At 41.9% G+C, this 24,864-nt stretch overlaps 1 protein-coding gene across 1 annotated transcript in view; it reads right to left on the bottom strand.

Annotated features, from left to right (window-relative positions):
* Positions 1–24,864, bottom strand: part of LOC148344191 (calsenilin-like) — a 47,611-nt gene that overhangs the window by 15,833 nt on the left and 6,914 nt on the right. Inside the window, exons 5-7 of the mRNA XM_088294530.1 lie at positions 21,013–21,059; positions 19,581–19,645; positions 5,256–5,430 (exon numbers count right to left, since the gene is read on the bottom strand). Coding sequence (XP_088150656.1) covers positions 5,256–5,430; positions 19,581–19,586 — 181 coding nt within the window. The 5' untranslated portion in view covers positions 19,587–19,645; positions 21,013–21,059. The remainder of the gene's footprint in view (positions 1–5,255; positions 5,431–19,580; positions 19,646–21,012; positions 21,060–24,864) is intronic.

The following is a 24,864-nucleotide window of genomic DNA, read 5'->3' as shown; positions in this document are numbered from 1 at the left end:
TGTGTGTGGTCCTTTATGAGACTTGAGAACATGAAGCAAGGAAACAAAAGACACAACAAAAGACCTGAATCTCAAGACAATATATATTAAGGATCAAAGCTACAGAAAGAAGAAACAAAGCTAAGATCATAAAGCTTAGATCAGCGGGAAATGGGGTAATTTCCATTTGCTCATTAAAAAAGACATTGCTCACTGTGTTCACTTCACTGGAGCTGCACTTCCTATCCTTTGAATTGCTGCACACTTGACTCTCCAATAAGCTCGGATGAAATACAGAAAAACAAATGTTGCAATATTTGCACTTATTAGAAACACGATTGATGCCATGCCTCAATTATTCGCTGGGTGCATCATAGAGAAAAACAACTCACCCAAAAAGGATGACTGATTAACATTGCTGCTTACACATTACTCACAGTAAAATGGGAACACTAAACGTCTCTAAAGTTTGGTATGTGTAATACCAGAGCTGATATTCAAACCCAGAACTTCTCAATTGTGAGGCCGACACGCTTACCACTAAGTCACTGTGTGGCCTGTATTCAAAGAGGATAAAGAATGTATACCTGTGCTATATATGTCTACATGGGGTGCTCCACCATTTGTATTCCAATATCTGTTGCTGAAGGTTAGAAACACTACAAAACTGACGGTATTGGTTAGCCCGTCTATGGTACTTTGCATTATTTGTGAGCTTGTATTGATCTTACTATTGTGCAGGTGCACCAAATGTTGAGACCTACCATGACTACTACTGCAGCCACGAGTAAGACTGAGCAGACTCAGTGCTGACAGAAAGAACAAGACCCAGTTCCTACCTGAGCGATGGTACCGGGCTGCACTGTGTCCACAGTGAGAAAGACAGCTGGGCCGCGAAAGACGCCTGCGGGCCTCCACAGAGAGAGCAGCCATCACAGCTCCCATAATTCCTCTAAACAGCCCAACTTCGTTTGAGCGAAGCTACTCAGAGACAAGTTCAAACATAAACTTTAGAAAGTCACACGTGAGCGCAGAGATGGTTATCTCAACGTGATAGAAGAGCAGCCAGGGAAGTATAAAGCCCCAAAGTGAGAAGCTCAGTTTCCCTGCCAGGCGTTGGGGACAAGACGACAAATAAACTGCACACACACCTCAGTCGGCGGGTCCACATTTGAAAATCTGTTTGAGCCTGGAACAGAGCGAGGGATCGAAAAGCGATACACAGCTTGTGACCTTTTACATCAGACACTGCCGGTCGCCTCCACATTGCTTTCGATGGCGTCTCTAGCATTCCCTCTCCTCTGAACCCCTGCACACTTGACTCTCCAAATAGACTCGGATGAAATACAGAAAAACTAATTTCGCCATATTTGAAACACAATTGATGCCATGCTGCGCGTCGTAGGGAAAAACATCTCTTCCAAAACAGACAACTGATTAACATTGCTGCATTTCAAAATACTCACAAAAATAAAACTTGTTGATTGAACTCCTCTAAAGTTTGGTATATGCATGACAAATTGCTCAACGTTTTGGTACATACAAAATTCACCACAGGTGTTACTATTACTACTATTCTACCTTAGCTCTTAGAAGCATTATGGTGTGAAGGTTCCATACTTACTGTCTGTCTTTATGATCACGGTGCAGTATTCATGTCTCGCTTATGTGCATTTTAATTTCCTTGAACCGATGTGATACCTCCTCTTACCACAAGAGGATAGTGCAGACTACAAACACAGAGTGGAGCAGCAACACTAAACCAGAGATAAGCTCCTGACAGCCATCCATCCATCTATCCAAACCGCTTCTCCGCATGAGAGTCGCGGGGGGTGCTGGAGCCTAACCCAGCTATCTTCGGGCAGTAGGCGGGGGACACCCTGAACTGGTTGCCAGCCAATCGCAGGGTACACATAGATGAACAACCATCCAATCTCACACTCACACCTAGGGGAAATTTTAGAGTGTCCAATCAACCTGCCATGCATGTTTTGGGAATCTGGGAGGAAACCGGAGTACCCGGAGGAAACACACCCAGGCACGGGGAGAACATGCAAACTGCACACAGGAAGGCCTGAGCCGGAATCGAACCCACGACCTGTGCACTGTGAGGCCATCGTGCTAACCAGTCGCCCACCGTGCTGCCCGCACCGGACAGCCATGATACCATATTGTGTTTTTTGTTTTTATCACAATGATCCTGACCTCCAATCCTACTTCAGGAAGTGAAGATGAAACAACAGCAAATCAAAATGTTTTGGTGTTTACTGTTCGGCCGTTATTAATCACTTTTAAAGTAAAGTAAAGTGACCCCCAACCCATAGACCATACATTCCATCCATTCCTTATTTGAGCCGCTTCTCCTCACAAAGGTCACAGGAGCCTATCTCAGCTGTGGCAGGGCAAACAGACAAACAAGCATGCGGACTTGAGCACACTGATGTGATTGCTACAGAGTGCCTCATTGTTCCGGGGTGGAAAAGCTCAATAATGTCCCGGTGGGATGAATTAAGCGGATATATTTTTGTGGCTCAAACATGTGGTTGTGAGTAGGCATAAGGTGTAAGTAGCATCTATTTTTCCAGGTGTTTTATGCTTCAACACTTTCTAAAGCTGAATTGGAATCACATGCTCCCCCATTGTAATGTTACTAGAATCCACTACTTTATTTTACATACTTGCTATACTGTACTGCGCAACTGCAAGCCCACAAGCTGTTTCAACCTGGCATTGAGTGCAAACATCCGCTGTTGTCTGCCACCTCCCCCACCTCACTCCATTCAATACACATCTCCATCTCAATGCTGCTATTTTTAGCCGCTAGCCATTACCGGGGCGAGGACTTACCAGAAAACAATGCTGAATTTCTGCGGCACCCCTGCGAAGGAATAGCAGCCTGGCTGCACTTTCTCCCACTGCGTGACTTGTATGAGCTGAACTTCCAATCACAGTGGTGCTCTCTGTCACTTTTGTCCTCAATGATTTGCTCTCAAGATGCACAAAAAGACCCAAAGGAGCCTTTAGTCAGAGGGAATGTTCAAACTGCGCGAAAGACCACATTAAAGGGGAAAAACATCCACAGTTGGATTTAGGACTGCGTCTAGTAATGATTACTTCAGGGATAATTCTAAGATCAGAGATTGAAGATTGCTGAGCGCCCAGATGTGTACGAAATGTCACAGGTTTGAACCTTTTGACACAATTTTATCCACTACATTTGTGGAAGAAAAACATAATACTTTTTGAGAAAGTCTGCCAGCACATCTAGTAATTTGATCATCAAAGATAGACAGGATTTTATATTATCTCAAAACAGGTCCACATTTTGGCACAGGTGGTGTCACACAATGTTGGTGGATTTGATCGAGGCGAAGGCAAATAGATTATGATCTTCACAGATGTAACCACTGAATCATTGTAGAAATCAATGAATTGTATGGATTATCATCATTATCTCCACAAATAATTGTAATAGCACGGATACGCGATCGGGAGAAGAAGGCGGTCCATACACAGCGGCCATCTTGACATCATGCGCAAGAGGAGATCTCCTTTTAAATGTACTTTGCGTGTGCCGATCTCCGTGTGACTCACTCCATGCAGAATTTAATGGGAACGAGGCAAACTGCTTTGAGTGGTTGGGAGCGGGCTGTGTTCCCTCCCTCAATGGCGCAAATGGCCTCTCCGACATGCGCTAGTCTAGCAAAATACCAAATGAAACTTTTTCTGCACTTAGTTAATTGCAGTCAGAAAACAGTCAGCTGTTTACTCATACTCAGAAGTAATACGGAGGCAAGGAAAACGCAGGAAAGAAGTACAAGGATGAGGCAGTGAAGAAGTGGTAGGCGGTCAAATAAGGGAGAGAGGAAAAGATATTGACGAATGAATAGGTCATGATTAGAATTAAATGAAATATATGGAAATTATATATTACAATTATTTTTAATATACAAATACAACAGCGTAGTTGGTTCTCTGGAGTGTCTGCCCATCCATCAAATATGAAATATAATATCCAAATATATCTTTTGCTATCTGCCTATTCCTGAAAATGAGTCTGTGAGCGAACGGTTCTGCGCTATTATGTAACAGACAGCGCAGCTAATTTACATAATCTCCCATCTCCATTGAGGTTCTCCATTCATGACACATTCAGCTAGGACGGCTGAAGATCCAGAACTATTTTCATGTGATGGCCAAACACCACTTCCTGATCACGCACTCCCCTCACTGTGTTACACTTTTGCCGTCATGTCAAAGCCAAAGCGGAAGCAGAGCTGCAGTGAGAGTCACTGGATGAGCAGATGAGCTAACGCCGTTAGTGACTGCTGAGCAGATAATGACCCAATTTAACCTAATTGGTCTGAAAATGATTCTTTATTAGAAGCAATGTTTTTTGGGTCACCTGTGACGCCAGTGACACATTGTGACAGGCAGAAATATTAATGTCGTTCCACTAGAGAAAGAGAAAATTGCAATTTCACTAATGGTAGTGCAGCACATGCTGCTGCTTTTCATGCAGACAGTGCTGGTATGATTCTTGGACAATGCACTGATACCCAGCCCAAGCACCAAGCTGGTCACAAGCACTGATATCTAAATCAGTAAATAACAAAATACATTCACATAACAGAATTACAAAAAAAACAACTAAATAGGCCCATAGATTGGTGCGTAAACGGAGATGAGATCTTGTCATTTCATGAAGTCGTTTGTGACATTTTTCTTTGATAATGTGCCGTGACGTTTTTCTACTGTAAAATATGAGCTCCAAGTGTGGTCATCATGGTAACGCAAGGTGAACTCACCATTGCCTGGCTTCATATGAGCTGAGGCATACGCAATATATTTCCTTGAAAGACAGAAAGAAATAGAAAGAGTAACTTCATTCTTTCGACCACTAGGGGACACACTGAGATAACTGAGCACTAGAGCTCAATTTAAACAGACTGCAAGGTGGATGAAATAAACTAAGAGCCCTGACAGTAAATTCCACCTTGTGAGTTTATGAGCAAATAAAATGATGGAACAGGAAGTAGCAGAGGAGTGACTTTGACAAATGTGCATAGCAACGGAGTGATCCTCTGGTACTTGACTCGGAGGTGAGTTGAGCAGCACAATGAGTCGCTGCCCTCTTGCGTGACCCCGGGAGGTCGGGAGAGGTTCGGCAAATCAATTATCTGATCAATTGGAATAAGCTTGATCACAGTTGTGCAATTACCTCCACCGCAACCAGCTCATCCACACACACAAATCCAAACTGGTCTCTTTCTGACCTTTGTCCTGAGGCTGCGTGCTGGCGATGATCCATTTGACCAGGCAGCACTTCATCAAAGCTTTGCGGGAGAATCGAGGCTTCTGCCACTTCCCAGAATCCTTCCCTCGGCCCGGCGCGGGCTCCACGCCATTGGCATCTCCCAGTAGGCTGCCGTCAACCACTTTACCATCAGCCTGCAGGGAATGTGGAGGAGGGATGAGGGCGCAAGAGGAGACACACACACACACAGCGCGCAGGTCAATATGAAAATGGTGAAGCTAAGGAGGAGATTTTCAGAATTAAGCACGCAAGAGACTAAAAATGAGTCGGGAACTGATAATTCACAAATGCTTGAAAAAGAAATTCGTTAGAGTTCAGCTGCGGGCCGTACAGTCTATATAGTTCCTAAAGTGATTTGTAAAATAGAATCTTTTAAATTGCTATTTTCATTCATTCAAAGCTCAAAAACATGTCTGTATGTTTAGCTAGGTGTTGTTTGTGTGTTTATGAAGTCAAAGCCACCGTATAGCAGCCTTATCATATGTCCTGAGCGCTGCACTCACACACGCGCGGGTAAGTACGGTACATGTGTTGACATGTGACAGTAACATGCACCTCCACACGTGTCCGCTGACCAAGCATGGGTCAAATATCACCTACTGTCTTTAAATGTAAATAAAGCCGCATCAGGGCACCTGTGCTGAATTCAGACGGACGTAGCCGTGCTTTCAAAAGCTCCAATCAGCACTGGATACGTTTAAATTCATTGCGGTGAGCATTCGCAAAACAAGCATTCACCTGATATTTACTTTGCAACGTATGCGAATTATCCACAAGCTCCTTTTCAGTAAAACTCTTCTCGTACTTAGAAAACGTATAATAAACAAACAAAATTGCATGTGCAAGTATTTACTGAAGCATTTGTGCGGGTGAACACGGTGAGCTCAGAACAAACAGAGGAGAAGAAAGCAAAGCTGAACAGAAGGAGCTGGAGCGAGAACATGGGGGATTTGAAAACAGCCATTTGATCCCACGGGTGCACGGCCATGCAAATGTCTTTGCATGGAAGAGAGAGAGAGAGAGAGAGAGAGAGAGAGAGTGTGAGAGAAAATAGGAAGAGAGAGAAAAAGCGAGCAGAGGGCTAGAAGGTCTGCCGGCGTTCCTGGAAGAACTGAAGTCAATTAGCATAATGAATCCCCGGCCTTATCCGAGAAGAAGAGCAAAGGACAAGCAGAGGACGGCGGTGTGGAGATGAAGATATGAAAACGCTTGTTTCACAATGCAGGTGAAACAACGGGAGCAACATTCAGTGTTGAAGTTTGGGTTGACATTTTCATACCGACAACACTGGAATGTGGGAAGTTTTTCAATTATAATTAGATTTAAATGTTTTTTTGAAATTTACCATAATTACTAATGATTTTTTAACAATTACACAGCCTGACACTGTACTGCGGAGCCTCTAAGGTGACATAAAAAAAACAAAAAACAAAAAACAAAATGGTGATGTCAATTAGTGTGAGTCTCTGGATGTGAGCTGTGGCTGACAGCAGGAAATGCGTGAGTGTGTTCGTGCATTTATGTCTTCGGTGCTCAATGAACATCGGAAGCGAGACGGTGACTCTCCCTTCCCACATGCAAGGGCAAGCACTTTGAACTAGGGATGGAAACACTAAAGAATTTGTTGTAGTCAAATTTAAGTTAAAGTTGATTAATCAATGACTTTATTGATATTTTTTTCAGCACAGTACAGCAGACCCCAAGTTTTTGTTGCACCACGAACCAGTTTCATGTAAAGACATATAATGCACAATCATAGAAATAAATTAAAATACAACTCATTGTGACGCTGTGGAAATTCTGCACGTTTCTCTTCAACTGGTCTCATCTTGTGTTCCACAGCAAAGCTACTTTTAAAAATAGAAGCAGTACATAAACTATGCCAGAGTTGTTGTCCGTGCATTATTGGACACAATATTTTGACGATGATGAAGATTCACGTGAGTATCAATATTTTAGAATAACTGATGCTATGGAGGCTAATCGCAATTCTCACCCAGCACCAGCTCATTTTCGTACTCTCTGACGTGCAGAGATTAATGAAGACTGTGTCGCCTTATTGGGAGGATATTCTGCCGCTCCACAGAGCGTTAAAGTCTGGCAAAGGCAACAAGCAGAAGCGAGTCAGTCTCGTTGGCTGATTGGAAGACAAAATGCCAAAAACACATCGAAAGCTATCAGTGGACTTCAAGCATTAAACGTCAACGCACATTAATGATGTTGACTTGATAAGTAATTATTACGTTCACCTCCTACAAACTGAGGATTTCTACCAAATTTAGCGAGGATTCCCGTGATAGTTTTTCACAGATGAATCTATGATGAATGCTTCCTGAATGTGACCATCACACCGTTTCTGGAAAGTCAAGTCAAGCTATGCAATGTAGTGTCATAACAGACTGTAAATATGCAATGCGCAAATTAGACCGACATAAAGAATTTGCATTCATCCATTTATTCCCTCATCAACATAGTTCCAGCCCAGCGGAGCAACATCAGAGGAAGAAAACCGAGAATGAATCCAGCTGAGACATCCCTTTAGAGAGGAACATTCCCCAAACTAACAGCTGCAGGCAGACATTGTTTTTAACACGGGGAAATTCTTTGCTACATTAGCGGCTTATTTACGCGCCACTGACCGCGCCAACTTGCAATGTTAACACACCGCTCAGCGAGGACCTTCAGTCACTTAATATATTCCTGCTTGGCCACGTGTATTACCGCGCCAGTGAATGAAAACAAAAATCTAATCATAACACAAAGTAAGCGACAGGAATACTAGCAAACACGCGCGCGCATGCACACACACACACACACACGCACACTTAAAACTTCCTTAACGCTTGAGCTCGCTTTGTCCTAGGGCAGCACTTCTCTTTCTTAATGTCTGCACGTCTGCACATCATACACACACACACGCTCACGCACGTAGTGCATACACACTCGCAAGCCCTATATGGTGGAACATATGCGCATCAGAGTAAACAGAGCAGCAGCAGCAAAATAATAAAAAAATAAAAATGTGCACATTTCTGTGTTCCGCCATAAAAGATTAAATGCGAGAGGCTGCGTTGTTGTTGCTTCATTGTTGCTTGACACAAAGCAGTCATTACCAACAACGGGACAAAAAGAGGATAGAAGCTAAGCAAGACAGAGGGAAACTGGGAACTGTCACAAGCGCTGTGTTATTTAATCGTGGATTTTAAGACACATGCAGACAGCCTGTACAAACACACAGATGAGTTTCACACATGCTTGGAAAAGTTAAACATACACTATAAAAATGGGGGGTGATATTTATTATTTTGAATACACAATAAATATGTATCTACTTTTTGGTCTACAAACTATAAGTTGTTCAGGATAGACTAGTTATATAAATAATTCAAATGAGTTGGATCGAGGTTTGGAATCTAATTGACCGTCTTCTAATTTGCTCTGTACATAAACATTGCTGATGCATAAGATGTAATCGCATTTGTAGTAAAAAGATGACTTCCAAAAAACATTTTTAACATGGCTTGACAACACCCTCCTCTTTCTTAAATCTTACGTAAGGTACATAAGGAAATTTTATTCAGATTGATTAGTATTCATGCTAATTTGCATATCGCACCAAGAAATCTTTTAATGTCCCTCAAGGGGAAATTCCATTTTACACACTAGTTACATTTTTCCCCCCCACACATGCCATCAACCAATTTCCATATTCCTCAAAGTCTTTAGCATTTAATCCGAAGCAGGAGGCCTCAGACACATTGACAAGTACAAGATTTGAAAGGGAAAATGCAAATTTGAATTGACAGATAGGGGAAAGCAAGGCAGAGAAGAGGGAAGGAGAGTTCTGTAGAGGCTGAACTGAACTTGAATGTGGTGGTGGTGACAGAGTAGAGTGGAAAAGAGCGTTAATGAAGAGGGAAGTGAAGTCGAGAGTGAGGGACATTAGCGCATGAGAGCTTCCATTAATAAAAGATATGTTATTAACATTCAGCAGGTCCAAGTCAGATTCGACATCACTCATGCTCCAATTGTGTCTTTCTGATAACGTCCCAAACATTGAAATATCTATCGAATGATGTGCCGTTCTCATTTTTTTTTTTTTTGGTTTTGGGGTAAATTATTGAGTGGACATATTATGAGGCGTATTCAATTATCACATTTGTTGAAAATGATGAGCTTTTCAAACAGAAACCATGTTTGGTACTTTAAATGGAAGTCAAAATGGACACCACGTGTCCTACCTTAGGGCAGTACAACCATGAGCTTTTTAAAAAAATTTTAATACATGGGTTGAGGGTGAGCGGCACGGTGGCCGACTGGTTAGCACGATGGCCTCACACTGAGAGACAGCATCGGGCGTGGGTTCGATCCCGGCTCCGGCCATCCTGTGTGGAGTTTGCATGTTCTCCCCGTGCTTACGTGGGTTTCCTCCGGGTACTCCGGTTTCCTCCCACATTCCAAAAACATGCATTGTAGGCCGATTGGACACTCTAAATTGCCCCTAGGTATGAGTGTGAGCGCGGATAGTTGTTCGTCTCTGTGTGCCCTGCAATTGGCTGGCAACCAGTTCAGGGTGTCCCCCGCCTACTGCCCGAAGATAGCTGGGATAGGCTCCAGCACTCCCCGCGACCCTAGTGAGGAGAAGCGGTACAGAAGATGGATGGATGGATGGATGGGTTGAGGGTGAACTAAAGTCTCATGTGATTTGCTGAAATCTCACGCGAAGTCACACATGCTGATGGGTAATGTTCATTTGCTAAATTGCTATATATATATATAAATATATATATATATATATATATAGTGAAACTTCTGTCAAATGTACATCGAAGCACTTATTTTGGGTCTTTTCTGACTCTGTATTTCACGTTAGCAATTAGCACGTTTAGCGCCTCCTCGTTCGCCTCCTCGGTTAAAACGCTACTTGTTAGTGGAGTAGTTTATTTGTCACCGCGAAGGAAATGGTCCACATCACACAGCTTGTTGCTGCTAGGATGTACGGACTTGCATATAGTACAAATAAAGTCTGTATTGCTGCGCCGCAAGATAGCTTGGCGCCTAGCATTCAAGCAGCGGCGAAATAAATTACCTCCGGGACTATGGAGGTGAGCAAGATGCTTTTTTTTTTTTTTTTTTTTAAATCAGTGCTGCGCTCGTTAGTGTGACCTGCTTCGTGAGCGTGGGGGCACATGAGCCACAAAAAACGCAGCTTTGACCATCTCAAAATCACGTTGCCTTCGATCGCGATTTTGGGTTTAAAATGATAAATCGTTCAGTCCTACTTTGGAGGTTGGACTCTAAATATATAATAGCGGTTGACTCGATTAGTTGACTTCACTACTTCTCATTGACGTTAAACGCTTTGAAGTGATGAATCGCTAATCATGTGTTTTTGGCATCTCGTCTTCCAATCAGACAATTTACACAAGACTGACTCACCCGTCTGCTGCCGTCACACCAACTGTAACGCCATGAAAAGCAGTGAAAAGGCAACTACAAATGTGCATCCAAGAGTGCGAAAATAAGATGAGAACTGCAAAGTCACAACTCTTTACGCTAAGCTAACGCTCGGTGTAAACAACAAACTGCTTTAGTTAGGCTTGACGATTTTGATACAAATGCGTTCCTTCACTTTTTTTAAATACCAAAAACATTTTATATTGTTCAATCTTCTGATAATGAACCGTGAGGTTGAATAGATTCAGTCTCATTTCAGATGATCACCATTCACGGTTTTGTGAGTATCTAGCAGAATAAAAGCCCTTTTGATAAATAAATTATAGTATAACAGATGCTTGATGCTCATTATAGAGAAACTGGACAAGTGAAAATGATGCTGCATAAATTAGTGAGCAGCACAACAACAACCTTAAGAAATCTCGCCAGCTGGTGATGGCGTACAGTGTATATAGTAATATAAATGGCTGCATTTGCAGTAACCTAACGCTTTGTGATGTTATTCATGGAAGCAGACCACCTTTTAGAATACGTATGACAAAACTAGAGTCACAAAAACATGGAGTTCTGCAACTTCTCGTAAGTGGCCGAAGGGGGTCGCTGTTTTGTTTTTTTTCATTTGCAGGAATTCAGCAAATGCATGAAGGACAAACAGGTGTGTGGTGTGAGTCGCCAAGTGTAATTTGTTAATAGTCAAGTTCAGGAACGTTGTTAGTGATGCAAAAAAAAGCCAAAGAAAAAGTCGTTGCTCACTGAACAGAACTCTAGTGAGCTGAGCTAAGTTATATTCTGAAAACTCGTGTGATTGTGTGTGTCCGGAAAATAGCTCACCAGTGTGATTTCTGAGGAACGTTGGAAATTAATGTTTGTAAACACAAAATAATGCAATTCAAGTTTTTCAGATTTATATTCATACGTTTACTACATTGTTAAATCATGGCTAATTGTGAGAAATCAGTGTTCTTAATAACTGTTGTTTTCAGAAGTATGCATCAAACTGGTAGCGTTAATCAACACCCAAGAAGTAGCTCTCACATTTAAAATGGCTTTAGAATGCTTTTGGAAGCCAAAGACAAATCTCTCTTCAACAATATTTTTAAGATGTTGACATCATGCACAATAGCCTTTTGAAATACTAAATTCGGTATGACTTTTGTTTTTTATTATTTAATATGAATTTTATTTTAACATTACGTTATTCTATTACGTCATAGTTTGCTGGAATGCAGACCAGCACACGGACAGAGTCTTTTAAAGCAGCTCTTGTATTGGATTTAATTGGATTGTTCAAGTGCAACCCGATGTAATGGCTTCTATGTAATAGGTGAATGTATTGCTGCTGCATAAAAGGGAGCAAACTGGTAGCGCATGTTGAAGTTGGAGAGCTGATACTATTTGTGTGCGGACAGCTTGCTCTCTCAGTCAGTGTGGCTGTCAGTGCGAATGCAGAGGGAGGAGGAAGGCTGCGTCCATATGGAACACAGGCTGTGTGTCTGCGTGCGTGTGTGGGGGTGTGCGTGTGTGTGTGTGTGTGTGTGAAAGGATACTACATTGACGTGTGAGTCCTCATGTGGAGGAAGAATTAATCCTCACGAGGTGGGGCCCTCAGGCCACCGAGGAGCCATATTTCAATTATCCGCTCCTCCTCAGTCCAGAAAGAGCATGCACATCGCATCATGTCATCAAGGTTTGTCACTTGTCTTGTTTGGACCGCATCAAACACTCATAACCGTGACGTGTAAGACCGTCAGCGCATTAATTGATTAGAGATTGATAGTTTTACAGCTGCCCTTGCTTGACTTGAGGCTCGATAAGTTCGCTCAGTGCTGTTTGAGCTTAATTTGTTTTCGTATGTACTGCGGTGGTGGCAGTCAAGAACCTCTCTACTGAAGAAATCCTGATCATATTTATGGTATTTCTAGGTGAGAGTTTATATCCAATCAGAATTCAGCTAGCTTCTGTTGCCAGGGAGATTTCAAAATTCCAGCAACACGTTCTATTCCTCCGAGACTTCAGATTCTTCCCTGCGGGCTTCTGTGCTGTGTGTGCCAATGGGCTCTCAGAATTAATAGACAGTTGCGATAGCCAATCAGATTACGAGTTTGTTACAGTGAGTCTTCTCGCAGGCTTCACGTTGAAGGTGCGAACGTGTCCTGTGATTCGATAATCACTTGTGACAGGGTAGGGCCAGGCCAGACATTCTTACCCGGTGCCCATTTGAAAATCGAAACTATTTTCTTGCTTTTTTAACCTAGGATGGTTGACAGAGTGAAAAGTGTAAATTTAATTGCAGTTATCCTTGCGAGGCCATTTTCTAGACGGACCTTTGAAGAGAAGCTCTCGCGTGAGCCGAGGTGGTCCAATACTGAGTTGTGCGTAAGTGTGTCGGTAGATTTTCTCCAACCGTGGTGTCATAAATGATGGTATTGTCAGGGGTATTTATTCAAGTTGGACTAAGTAGGACTTCACGGAGGACTACGTGAGAAATGCACAGCTGATATGCAGTATATGACAAACCACTCAAGACAACTGAACTTGCTTTTTAAAAAATAGCTGGTGGATGGTGGTGAACTTGTGACAGAGGCGTTTGATGGCCGAGCCAGGGTATGGTTACGGCCTGTTAAAAAATTCAATGAGTCTAACCTTACGAATCACGCCACCTTTTGAACAGGTGGCTCCGTCAGACACTGGTTGAGGTGCAATGTGACGCCCTGTGTTTGTGAAGTGAGGACACAGTGTACGCAAAACGGTGGATTCTTTCAAATTTGTTGTAAAAGGGTTCGGTGAGGTGAGTAGGGGTGTGTGCGTGCGTGTGTGTGTGTGAGCGTGTTGCATCAATACTGGCCCACAGAATTGTGTGTGACTGCTCAAAATTAGTGTAATGCTCTGCTGTAGACTTCACTCCCTTAAAAATAAAGTGCAACCCACAAACAAGTCTTAAAGCACTTAATAAAATGCATAAAGCGGGTTAAACACATACTAATCATCAAGCCCCAGTTGATCTTTTTTTTCCCCTCATCAAAGTTTACTTCAAATGACTAATTGTTGAGTGTCCCAATATGATTAACCTGAGTGATAATTTTGTGGTGTGTGTTGCGTTGAGTGATTTTCCCTCATAGATCTGCTCAGTAAAGAGTCGCGTCCAGCAATTGTGAATGTTAAACCTTTTCAACAGTGCCGGGCCGTGCATTTCACACTTCAGACTTGAATAAATCCCCCTCATCATTTATGACACTACAGCTGGAGAAATAATACATAGAAAGACACTTACACAGTACTGATTGAGTGTTGGATGACCTAGCTTCTCTTGAAAGGTCCATCTCGAAAATGGCCTCACAAGTGTATCTGCATTGAAATCCACAAGTTTCCCTCCTTGGGCCATTGTGGTTTAAAAAAGCAAGAATAGATTTTACATTTTTTTTTTACGAACGGTCGCCAGCGACATGGTTATTCTGCATAGCGCTGCCCCCTCACGAGTGAGTATCCAATCACAAAACGTGTTCATCACTTTCAGCTGTAACCAATTTGTGATCTAATTGGCCATCCCAAATGTCTACCAACTGTAAAAGCCCCCTTGAGACACAGACACACGCACGTTTGTATCTGAAGGTCTCGGACAAATAGTGCATGCTACGGGTATTATGAAATCTGCCTGGCAACACGAGCTATCTGAATTCTAATTGGATAAAAACTCTCACCTAAAAATACAACACTTGGATAGAATATGACATCAATGTGAATTGATGATCATTATTTCGTGATTATGTTAGGCCAGCAGAGAAGACCTTGAAGGCCCTGACGGCCCACCACTGCTTTTCAATATTGACGATTGTAAATCCTTAAATGTGTTGTCAACAGCTGGGCACAAATAGAAGAGCAACTTGTTATGCTGAGCATTTGTATACCAGATTTTGTTTGTACGACAGAATTACGCAGTGGTTTTCCACCTTTAAACCTCCTTTAATTTCTCCACGTTAAAATATTCTTAAATCTTTCAGTAAATGTGTTGAAACGATGTCAATGTATTTTCTTTCAGCAATTTTTGTAAGCTACTTTCGTTTTCTCTGCATTATGCTTGTAAATGCTTTTTGGTGTTATTTTTTTTTTTGCTTCACATTGAGTTGTCTTGGGCCAAAAATGTGCTTTTTATATAAAGCTACCCTGTTTTTGTACCTTCTGATTGTATGTGTCATTTTTGCTGTGGTGACTTTTTGTCACAGCTGTTTTTTGTTAACAGAGCAGTGTCATTCACACACATTTACGCGCTTCTTCAGTTCAGTAAAGTTTGATTTCTCATTTCCTTGTCGTGACTGCTTCATTACAGATGACGAGGAGAACAGTTTGCCACCGCAATGACCAAGTATATAAGTTAACGGTTAGCTTATTTTTTTGTGTTTTTCGACAGACTTGATGTCCTGTGGCACCATGTTGCCTCTTACAGGTTATCCTTGGTACTACAACAGAAATCTGGTTTTGGCCCATATACACTCAGCACCACCTGTGAGAAGCATTTCCACATGCTGATAGGGCTTGCAGTTGACGCGCCGGTCACAAACTAAACAGTACTAATAATGGGCTGTGAGTTGCACACTTTTTGTATTTGATCGCGTGTGTTTCACACACATTGTGTTGCTTAGAAACCTGGTCAACTTTCATTCGCTTTGGATCATCTCTTAAATTCTCCTAAGCTCTCAAATCGTGAGCACGGACTTTTGATTAAATTGCTTGTATTGGATTTCTTAAAAAGTGAATGAAAAAAGAACATATGCCACATGGTGAATTCTGCTTAGAAAAAGGCTGGCAGTGAATGAGTTAATAGAAGACGAACCCCGCTGCATAAAGATATGCTGAAACACCAGGTCAGAAAATAACCCGTTCTTTTCAAAGCAACTTTTTAATGTCAGGTGGCTAATTTAATGGCGAATATGCTACTGACTCGTAAATTTGTGACTCTGTCGCGAATGTCAGAGTCTCACCACACATCACTGTTGCAGTGTGCTGTTCCAGCTATCACGATCAAGTTCAACCCTCTAAAAGAGCAGTCAACACACACTTGTTGATGTCACATTTAAAAAAAAATAAAAAATAATTATGTGTGCACCTTACTAACTGGACTACTGTTAGTCGTGTCGAACGGTCTGCCGTGCATTAGAAAGACCTAATTTATTTGACATCTTCTCATTGACACCGAATCATTTTCCCATATTATCACCTTTAATAGTGTGTGAAGTAGTTGCAGGAAGGAAGAAAGTGCAAGACTGTTTGCCTGCTTTAGTCGGGAGAGTATATATTTTGAAATCCATTTTTTTTTAAATGTCTGTGTACTGACAATCGCATCTCTGAATGCAGCTAAGTATGCTTAGTACCTGTTTTCCTGATGGGATTTTTTTTCTAATTGAGGCAGGTGTTAATTAGTCTGATATAGACTAATTTACGAATGACTGCACAGTTAAAAGAAGCAAATACCCTTCCAAGAGAGAGTGACATCAGATCAATCTTATTGGAGGAAGAGTAAGTGTTTTGATGTTCAGGCAATGCCATGACATCATTTCAATAACCCCCGTCCATTAATCCAGTTTCTGTTCTGCATATCCTTACTAGAGTTAAAGGTGTGCTGGAGCCGATTCCAGCTGACTTTGGGCAAGAGACGGACAGGGGTCCACCCTGAACTGGTTGCCGGCCAATTGCAGGGCACAAATAGACAAACAGTTTTCAAATGATCTACCATGCATGTTTGTGGAATGTGGAAGAAACCGGAGTACATGGAGAAAACTCACACAGGCACGGTGAGAATATGCAAATTCGCAGGAAGCCCTAACTGGCACCCACGACTTTTGAACTTTCACGCGCCGTGCTGTTATTTATTTTTAGTTATTATTTGTAATACTACATCTTATATTTTTGTTTAAAAAAAACTCAAATTTCTTTCTGCTTGTATCTTAAAACAACACAAAAGCCAGAAATTCTCCAAGTGCTTCTGTGCCGAGAAAAATAATTGCTATTGATACTGCACTTTGTGGGCACTGTCACCGAAAGACATAAAAACAACTGTTATTGTCAGTAACTTGTGCCTTCCTAGCTTTCATTTTAAACATTTGGCAACACGGCAGACTGCTGGCTTATTTTAATTATTTTGGGGCAACAATCTGCCTCTTTGGCTCAGCGAATGGACTTTTATCAAGCTCACACGCGCACATCCATGCAAGCGTGTGCACACACGCACAGCAAAAAGCTGCAGTAAGAGGATGAACTCATGCTCGGCTTGGGTTGGGCTCTTTGAGGGCTTATGAAATCAAAGCACATTTGATGACAATGCTTTGATGCCACAGTAAACTACAGCCACAATAATAAACATATTGTTAAATGAATACCTTTCTGGAAATGTCAATCAAAACTGATCATTATAATCAATTGCGACCAAATTAATGTCTACAAGTTTGAGAGAGTCTAAAAGCCAAAAATTAAAGTGGATGCTCGGAACTCAGATGTGCTTTTAGATACGAGTTAAATCAAAATACAAACCACACAAAAAGCAAAATTATTTAAAAAAATAAATAAAAATAGCAATAACTGACAGTCTGGTGGCAGTAAGTCAGTCTCAAGTTACACCTGCTCAGACCACGTCTAAATAGTGGCGCAGCTGCTCTAACAGGTTTTTGGTGAATTTGATAGAGGTGCAGGCAGACAAATGTGTGTGGTGTATTTCATTCATAAATATGACACGAAATGGAATCAAACTCCCCCGAATCCTTATAGAAATCAAAATCAATATATATATATATATATATACACACACACTCACACGAGGTGAGTGTAATCGCTTACGATGTCACACTACCCAAGAACAGGTGTTCACGCCCACAATGGCACAATCTTGTCTTTTTTTTTTTAAATACACCAGCTCATACTCCATCCATCCATCTATCCGAACCGCTTCTCCACATGAGAGTCGCGGGGGTGCTGGAGCATATTCTAGATGTCTTCGGGCAGTAGGCGGGGGACACCCTCAACTGGTTGCCAGCCAATCGCAGGGCACACAGACGACCATCCACTCCCACACTCATACCTAGGGGAAATTTTAGAGTGTCCAATGAACCTGCCATGCATGTTTTTGGAATGTGGGAGGAAACCGGAGTACCCGAAGGAAACTGACTCATACTCGTCTGTGAAATTACCAATAACCCGTCTAACCCACTTCTGTGCAGATTCACTCCAGATTTGCGCAGGTCACCGAAATAGGGTCTTATGCGTTGAAAAGAAACTTTCTGACTCATCATCGACATTGAGAGCTCGAAGGCGACTAATTGCTTATTAAGTGTTATGGACATTTTGACATCCAACATTTTGCAGGTTGGCAAATGATAAAGCGAGACCTAGAGTACAAAAAAATCTGCTCGTTGTGGATCAGCATTGGAGGTAACACTTTCTTTATTATTTGCACGGATTTGTTATGCCGTTCCGTCAAAATGTCTTTTTGTTAAACTGGTTCATAGTGTAAAAAGGTTATGGAGAAAAAATATCAATGAATTGATGACACATTAGCGTCGATTGCAATAAAATCCTTGGTTGTACAACCACTATCTCACACTGGTTCAAATCACGTGTTTTTTGTTTTTTTTCAAATTCAGCAAATGCAGAGTATGGCTTTCCTTACCAGAATGGACGTGCGATGAAGTGAGCGGCTATTTGGTGTTAGCAAATAACTTTTTGTTAATGTCACGAGCAATAAAAGGTGTGACTCTGGAGACTTCTGTAGATTCTGCGTCGTTTCTGCTGTGCGTCCAGACTGCAAATGAATGGCGCGTGTGTGAAGCCACCACAAGTTAATTTAAGCATACGCGATTGTGATGTCAAAGGTCATCACATTTCTGAACGGCTCACTCAAAGAAGTATATGTAGAAATTAGAAGTTACTAAAAGTTTTACTTGGTAGGTCGTGACTATTTGAATACAATCAATTAAAAACTGTTTCTTTTTTTTTTTTTTACCAGACGCCCCCTTTAAACGGAACAACTGGTGTTGTTGTACAGGGGAATCGGCAATCAGTTTAATTCACGGAGATGCATTAACTGATAAGAACTAAAATGGTCTGCAGTCTGACGACCAGGCATCTGAAGAAAGTGTGCGAGACATTGCAACCATCTCCACTTGATGATCATCAATTACTGGAAAAGCGCCTCCTCATCATCCCACTCTTATTCCCACAACTGAGCATTGCCGACATCAGGCGTGCATTAAACGTTTGACCTCAGACGAGACTGGAAATGTAATTTATGTCTTATCAGTGGCGGTCACTGTTTGATGCCCCGGAGCACAGACGCTTCGTTCCCTGCAGCTTTAATGAGCAATTCCCCTTGCAAAAGTGTTGAAAGTCACTTTGGGGGGCTTTCACTTTACTGTCTAACGGCCGCTGATTTATGCTACACACTACTCTCAATCAGGACGACACAATTTCCTGTTTATAGATTTTTAAGTCAAACCCAACGGGGAGAGAGGAAAGTGAAGAATAAAGAGGAGGAGGAGTGTGAAGCAGGCGAGGAAGATGCCAAGTGACACTTGCTGGAAAAGCGTCTGCGGGCTCTGAGTGCAGCAACGGCAACAGCGCTACGAAGCGCAGCAATTCATCGCCAGCCGTGCAATTACATAACTTCACCTCACAAGTCCTCAACAGCTTAAGAACGCTCAAAATGAACACTTTCAAACAACAAAGTAAAACCGTGCCAGCAACAAGCACCTTGAGTAAAAACATTTTTTTGACTTGACGCCGGCAAGAAAATAAAGCTGTACTTCTGATTTCTCTACATTAAAGATGTTCAAAGTCATCTTGCCTGCATGTTGCTCGTCTGTGGTGCTCCTGCTCGCGTGTCCTCTCTGCGCGCACCTCAACCTCCGACTGACACGCCAGCGGAGTGGATGCGAAGGAATGCAACACAGTATGCACACACACACACACACACACACAAAGAGAGAGAGAGGAGGAGAGGGAGGGAGGGAGGGAGGCATGTGTGGATTTTCATCAGTGGGTGCCGAATGACGCGAAAATGTGGAGTCAACAGGCAGGCTGCGGTTGCAATGTGCAAAGCTCAATATCGTCACCTGGAGAGGTTTCGCACCGCTACACATCCCCAGATTGCATCGGACACATTGAAGGAAATATAGTGTGGAAAGAATGTGTATTTATGTCGACGTGTTCCGGTGTGTGGATAACAATAAAACAACACTTTATGATATTTAAACACCCGTTGGGTGAATTCAGTGGCAAAAGCGGTGCCGCCATCCTGGTCAGGCATGAGTGCCTCAACTTTGTACTTATGTGTAGACTTAAAGATTGGAGAAAAAGCAGCAGCAATTTTGGGGGGAGGTTGTAGCAGAGGTTTGGATTGACAGTTGACAAGTAAGCGCGGTGTAGTTTTAGCACATTCAGCTCCCACAGTGTAGGAGAGCGGAGGTTTTATTTTTTATGATTTTGCAGCTTCATTTTATATACTTGGTCATCATCACTTAAATTTGGCAGGTATAAATAACGTTCTTCTCTGTGGTGTGTCAAATTTAGAAGTCATTTTCATTTCAAACTTGAAATAGCTGAAGTAGAGTTTGTACTTTAAATTTTCAATGTTTCAGTTTTATAGCCAAGAACGGCAGGAATTTTGTCCCTCATATTTGAGTTGAATTCTACATTTTTGCTTGTGTATTTTCGATTATTCTTGAATATGTTTTCATATTTTTTTTAATAATTAATGTAATATGAGGAAAAACTGAGTGGAAATATGAACAACACAAGTTGATTCAGCCCCGTAACCTTAAAAAATTGTTGTTGCACACCATCCCTCAAGTCATTATACTAGCAGCTTCTCCTCACAAGAGTCGCGGGCATGCTGGAGCCAATCCCAGCCGTTTTTGGACAGTAGGCGGGATACATGCTGAACTCACCCAAAAAAAAAAAAAATATTTGCCAACATTTGCTCTGCTTTCTACCACTCACAAGTGTACCTAATATTTTGGCCTCTCTATATATACCCACAATTATGGGTTTGAAAAATATACATGATGCTGCTACTGTATGGTGCAATAATGTGCAACTGAGGAGAACAACAAACTTCTTTAAAAATGCAGTTCATTTTCATCAGGCGTACTTCAAAGACCCGTGATGAATATGATGATGCATTCAATGTCCCAATTTGCGTTCAACGAGATGAAAGCGGGTGTTGGGAAGTGTTTCAAAAGTAGACTGTGCAGAAGCGCTTGAAGGCAGCACCTTACGTTCTTCAGCTGTTCTCTCCTCTGTGATCACTTCAGCCAATTTCAGCCTGTCAAAGAGAGGGAGACCCTTAGCATGTGTGCGCATGAATATATGTGCATGTGTATTGCATTAGATTACAATATGTGATTGCCATGAGAGCGAGCGGTACAGAAATGCAATTAAAGCTCTGCTGGAGATTTTATTTTCCACTCAATGAGGAACTGGATCCAGTTAGATGACCTTGGCTGAGATGTAAAGTAGTAATCAAGCCGGGTCAAGTGTGCTCACACTTTCCATTGATTGAATAATGAACAGCCGAGGTATGTAAATAGCCCGCAGGATCAATGAGGAAATACCATCTGTCAAAATAAAACGGCGTCCCATAAGCCGCAAAAGCTCCTGATGAATTTCCCAGGGGAGCTTGCGCGTACCAAAAGTTTAACTGATGCTATTTTTGTAGAAAAATGAACAGCAACATTTCAGAGCAAGCTCAAATACAAAAATTAATCAGGTTTTCCTGAATATATAATTTGTGCTGCTTAATCATATGTTAAGTTTACGCTGTGATAGCAGAAAAAAATCTGTATAGTTGTTGTACTGGTGAAATGCAAGACATGAAGCATTTTACAAGGATGCATGATAGACGGGGACGCAGGACGATTCGTTTATGAATGAAATAATGAAAATATGATGACAGAAGGTGTGCCTAGGTCACGGACAGGGGATGGACGACGGACTGAGAAAAGAGGGTAAAGTGGCCATCTCTGGAGAGATCTTTTGCAAAATTTCTCATTTTCTGTCTTTTTGCCTTGTCAACATGCTCATCCTTGTGTGTCTTATCTCCATCTTTGTCTCTGTGGGCTCCCGCTTTATCTTTGCCTCAGTGACTTTGTCTGAAACATGCACGCTCCTCTTCCCAAAAGGAAACACACACACACACACACACACTCATACACACCCACAAACTAAAAAAAATGTCATTCACCCTATGCAAACACATTTAAGCGATGGAGGAGGACATGAGGTTATACACCCACGAGACAATCCATCAAGTACATGAATTGAATACTGAAGCTGTATCAAATTTTCTGCCTGGAGATTAAAATGCTCAGTTTTTAATGTATCAAGTTAAAAATATTTTTTCTGGTGATAAATAGTCTGCAGTAATGTAGGAAAGCACTTCATCATGCTGAGAGGCGTTTCCAAAAGTTTTGCCTTGAGATAAACTTTTCTAGAGGATTTTTTTTAGATACAAGCCATCATTCAGACCAATTTTTGCTTTAACCTGCAGACAGAAATTTGAAATACGAACGTCGTTAAGAATGAACTCAACTCAACTCAATTGACGACAAGCAGCAGTTTGGCAGATAATAATAATTGGGCTTCAAGCTGTTTAAAGCCAATCCCATTTGACTGACAAACTAAACAAAACAAATAGAATATTATGCATAATTAAAAACATCCATGTCGATTGAACATACTCAAGCTTTAAGCAATATATTGAACACAAATGGTGCAGCAACACATATTGGCAGACATGATAACAACACTCAATATTCACGATAGCGTGATAATATCATATTCTTATGTCTATCCTTTGCGAAGATGGCATACAACACCAGCTTATGGAGCAGATGGGCCCTCGATGGGACATTGTGAGAGAATTACAGAAAAAAAGATGGATAGTGATATTTATTTATTTCCTAATCGTTGTGAAAATTCATTAAAATGATCAGCACCTTCACGTAACATGAATTATTAAATCATACAATACAATGTCTGGGCGAAAATTTACCGTTACCGAAATTTATTACAATGACCGACATCGTTTGTCGGTAAATTCCGTGTTTAAAAAAAAAACAAAAGTCTTTTCTGTCTGCAGCTATGTTCATGCCCCTTTAAGACGCCTTGAGCGCGTGTAGTCACGTGACTCCAACCAGCTGAATAAGAAAGAAAACAGACGACGCGGTCGTCGCTGGCAATTCAAATCCAGAAGCGGCTGACACGGCTGAAGACAAAGTAACGTGAGTTGAAGTTGTTCCTGTTGCGCTTGTGCCGGAAAGAGATTCGACAGATGATGTTTGAGCAAAAGAACACAAACTACAAAGTCCGTCGTAAGCACCCAAAACAGCACGTCCAACCTTTTTTTTCACCACCCACTCCACAACCATGCTGTTGACTTGGAGCTTGCGCTAAAAGTTCAAAGTGAGAAGCAAGGTTGGACAAGTGACAACAGCCCATCACAGAGGCGACACCATCCGAGAGAACGTCTAAGAGGTGGACGCGATAGCCTAGCACATAGCTAAAGATAGAGCTCTGCTAGCTACAGTGGAGCGCAAGGGATTTAAAGTAGCCGACAAGAGGTACGAAAATATTTGTCGCAAACCGTACTTCCCAATATAGACAACATCGGGACGGGAGGTAAGACATGTCAAGCATTGTGCATCCACATCCGACTTGTGGTCGAGTCGCAACATGGATCCCTGTTTGAGCCTGAATGTGCAGTACATAGACGACAAGTGGCGACCGCGCACCAGAGTACTCGAGACGGCATTTTCCTGAAGATGCACACTTGTTTATTTGGCATTGGCATTTCAGTGACATTTTTTTCATTTTATTTAGCATTTTGTTTACAGGCGACTCGCTCCTTTGCACATGGCATTTTTTATATTGCTTTGAGGTCATATCGCCCAGCCCTACAATGTCATTTGAGCACACTTCATATTTCTATGCATCAAACTGGTAGCCCTTCGCAGTAATCATTAGCCAAGAAGGTGCTCTCACTATCAAAACGGTTGGTGACCCTTGCAAGAGAGGAACCCCCCCCGTTAAAACAACACCGCCCTTTATGGCAGGTAGCCAAACAATTCTTCTTTTTCCCTTCTGTAAATAAACAAACAAACACACTCGGCTTGAAGCTTGTTAAATCTAAGTGCGTGTGTGTGCGTGTGTGCGTGTAGTGATGATGAAAGCACGGCCATCTCCTGCCTGCTTCCTGCTGAGCGCCAGGGTGGAGATTCCCCAATAAAGCGGTTCACAGCTGCAATAATGCTCATTCACTCGCACCTCAGGGAGAATTAGCCAAACACGCATATGAGGTGCATGTAAAATAACACATGTTTGTGCGCACACGTACATAGCGGCAGCATCTTGAGAATAATTCACCCCGAGATGGATTTCATGTTTCTATGGAGAAGATTGTCTATTTTTAGGAGAGATATAAATAGATCTTTGTGTCGCCCCGAGGCTTGCATCGCATGTCTCGATGTACCCATGCGTGCTTTACTGTATCTATTCCATGTTTATGGGGCTGGAGTCGCTTCCCATAAACGGCAATGATTCATTGAACGGTGAATCAATGCGAGATAAAAGTATAAGGAATGACTGGCTTGCACACACTGAGATGACACAGTGATGTCATATTGATCACCTTCTAAAATCATTCGACTTGAATATACGACATTACCCGAGAGCAGAAGGCATCAGGCACACAAACGAGGGGGCGCCGGTGGCTTATTCTAGAGGCAGGTTTGGTGGGTGAGGCAGGGACCAACTTTGTAGCCGTGGAAACAGTTGCTAAGGAGCAAACTGTGGCATCCCCCGGACACAGAGGGACAATTACACTCGGTGGTCACAATATTAGGTACACCTGTGCAGATTGGACCAGCGCCAATACTTACAATACAATGCAATTTCAAGTTTAATCAGAGATAATTAGATCATGCAGTGGTGCTTTGAGGTACGACTAATTTGTTCAGTGACATTATTGTAACGTGGTTTACGAGAAGATAAAAATGACACAATTCAATATTTCCTTTTCGAAAACACACTGTAATGAAATAAAATATGTATAATGTAAAGGATGAAACCAA

Source organism: Idiotropiscis lumnitzeri, chromosome 1 (assembly GCF_059441095.1).
Source record: "Idiotropiscis lumnitzeri isolate Australia: NSW breed Sydney's pygmy pipehorse chromosome 1, RoL_Ilum_1.0, whole genome shotgun sequence".
NCBI classification, from domain to species: Eukaryota; Metazoa; Chordata; class Actinopteri; order Syngnathiformes; family Syngnathidae; genus Idiotropiscis; species Idiotropiscis lumnitzeri.
The sequence above is the reverse complement of the archived record's forward strand: the minus strand, read 5'-3'. Positions and strand labels throughout refer to the sequence as shown.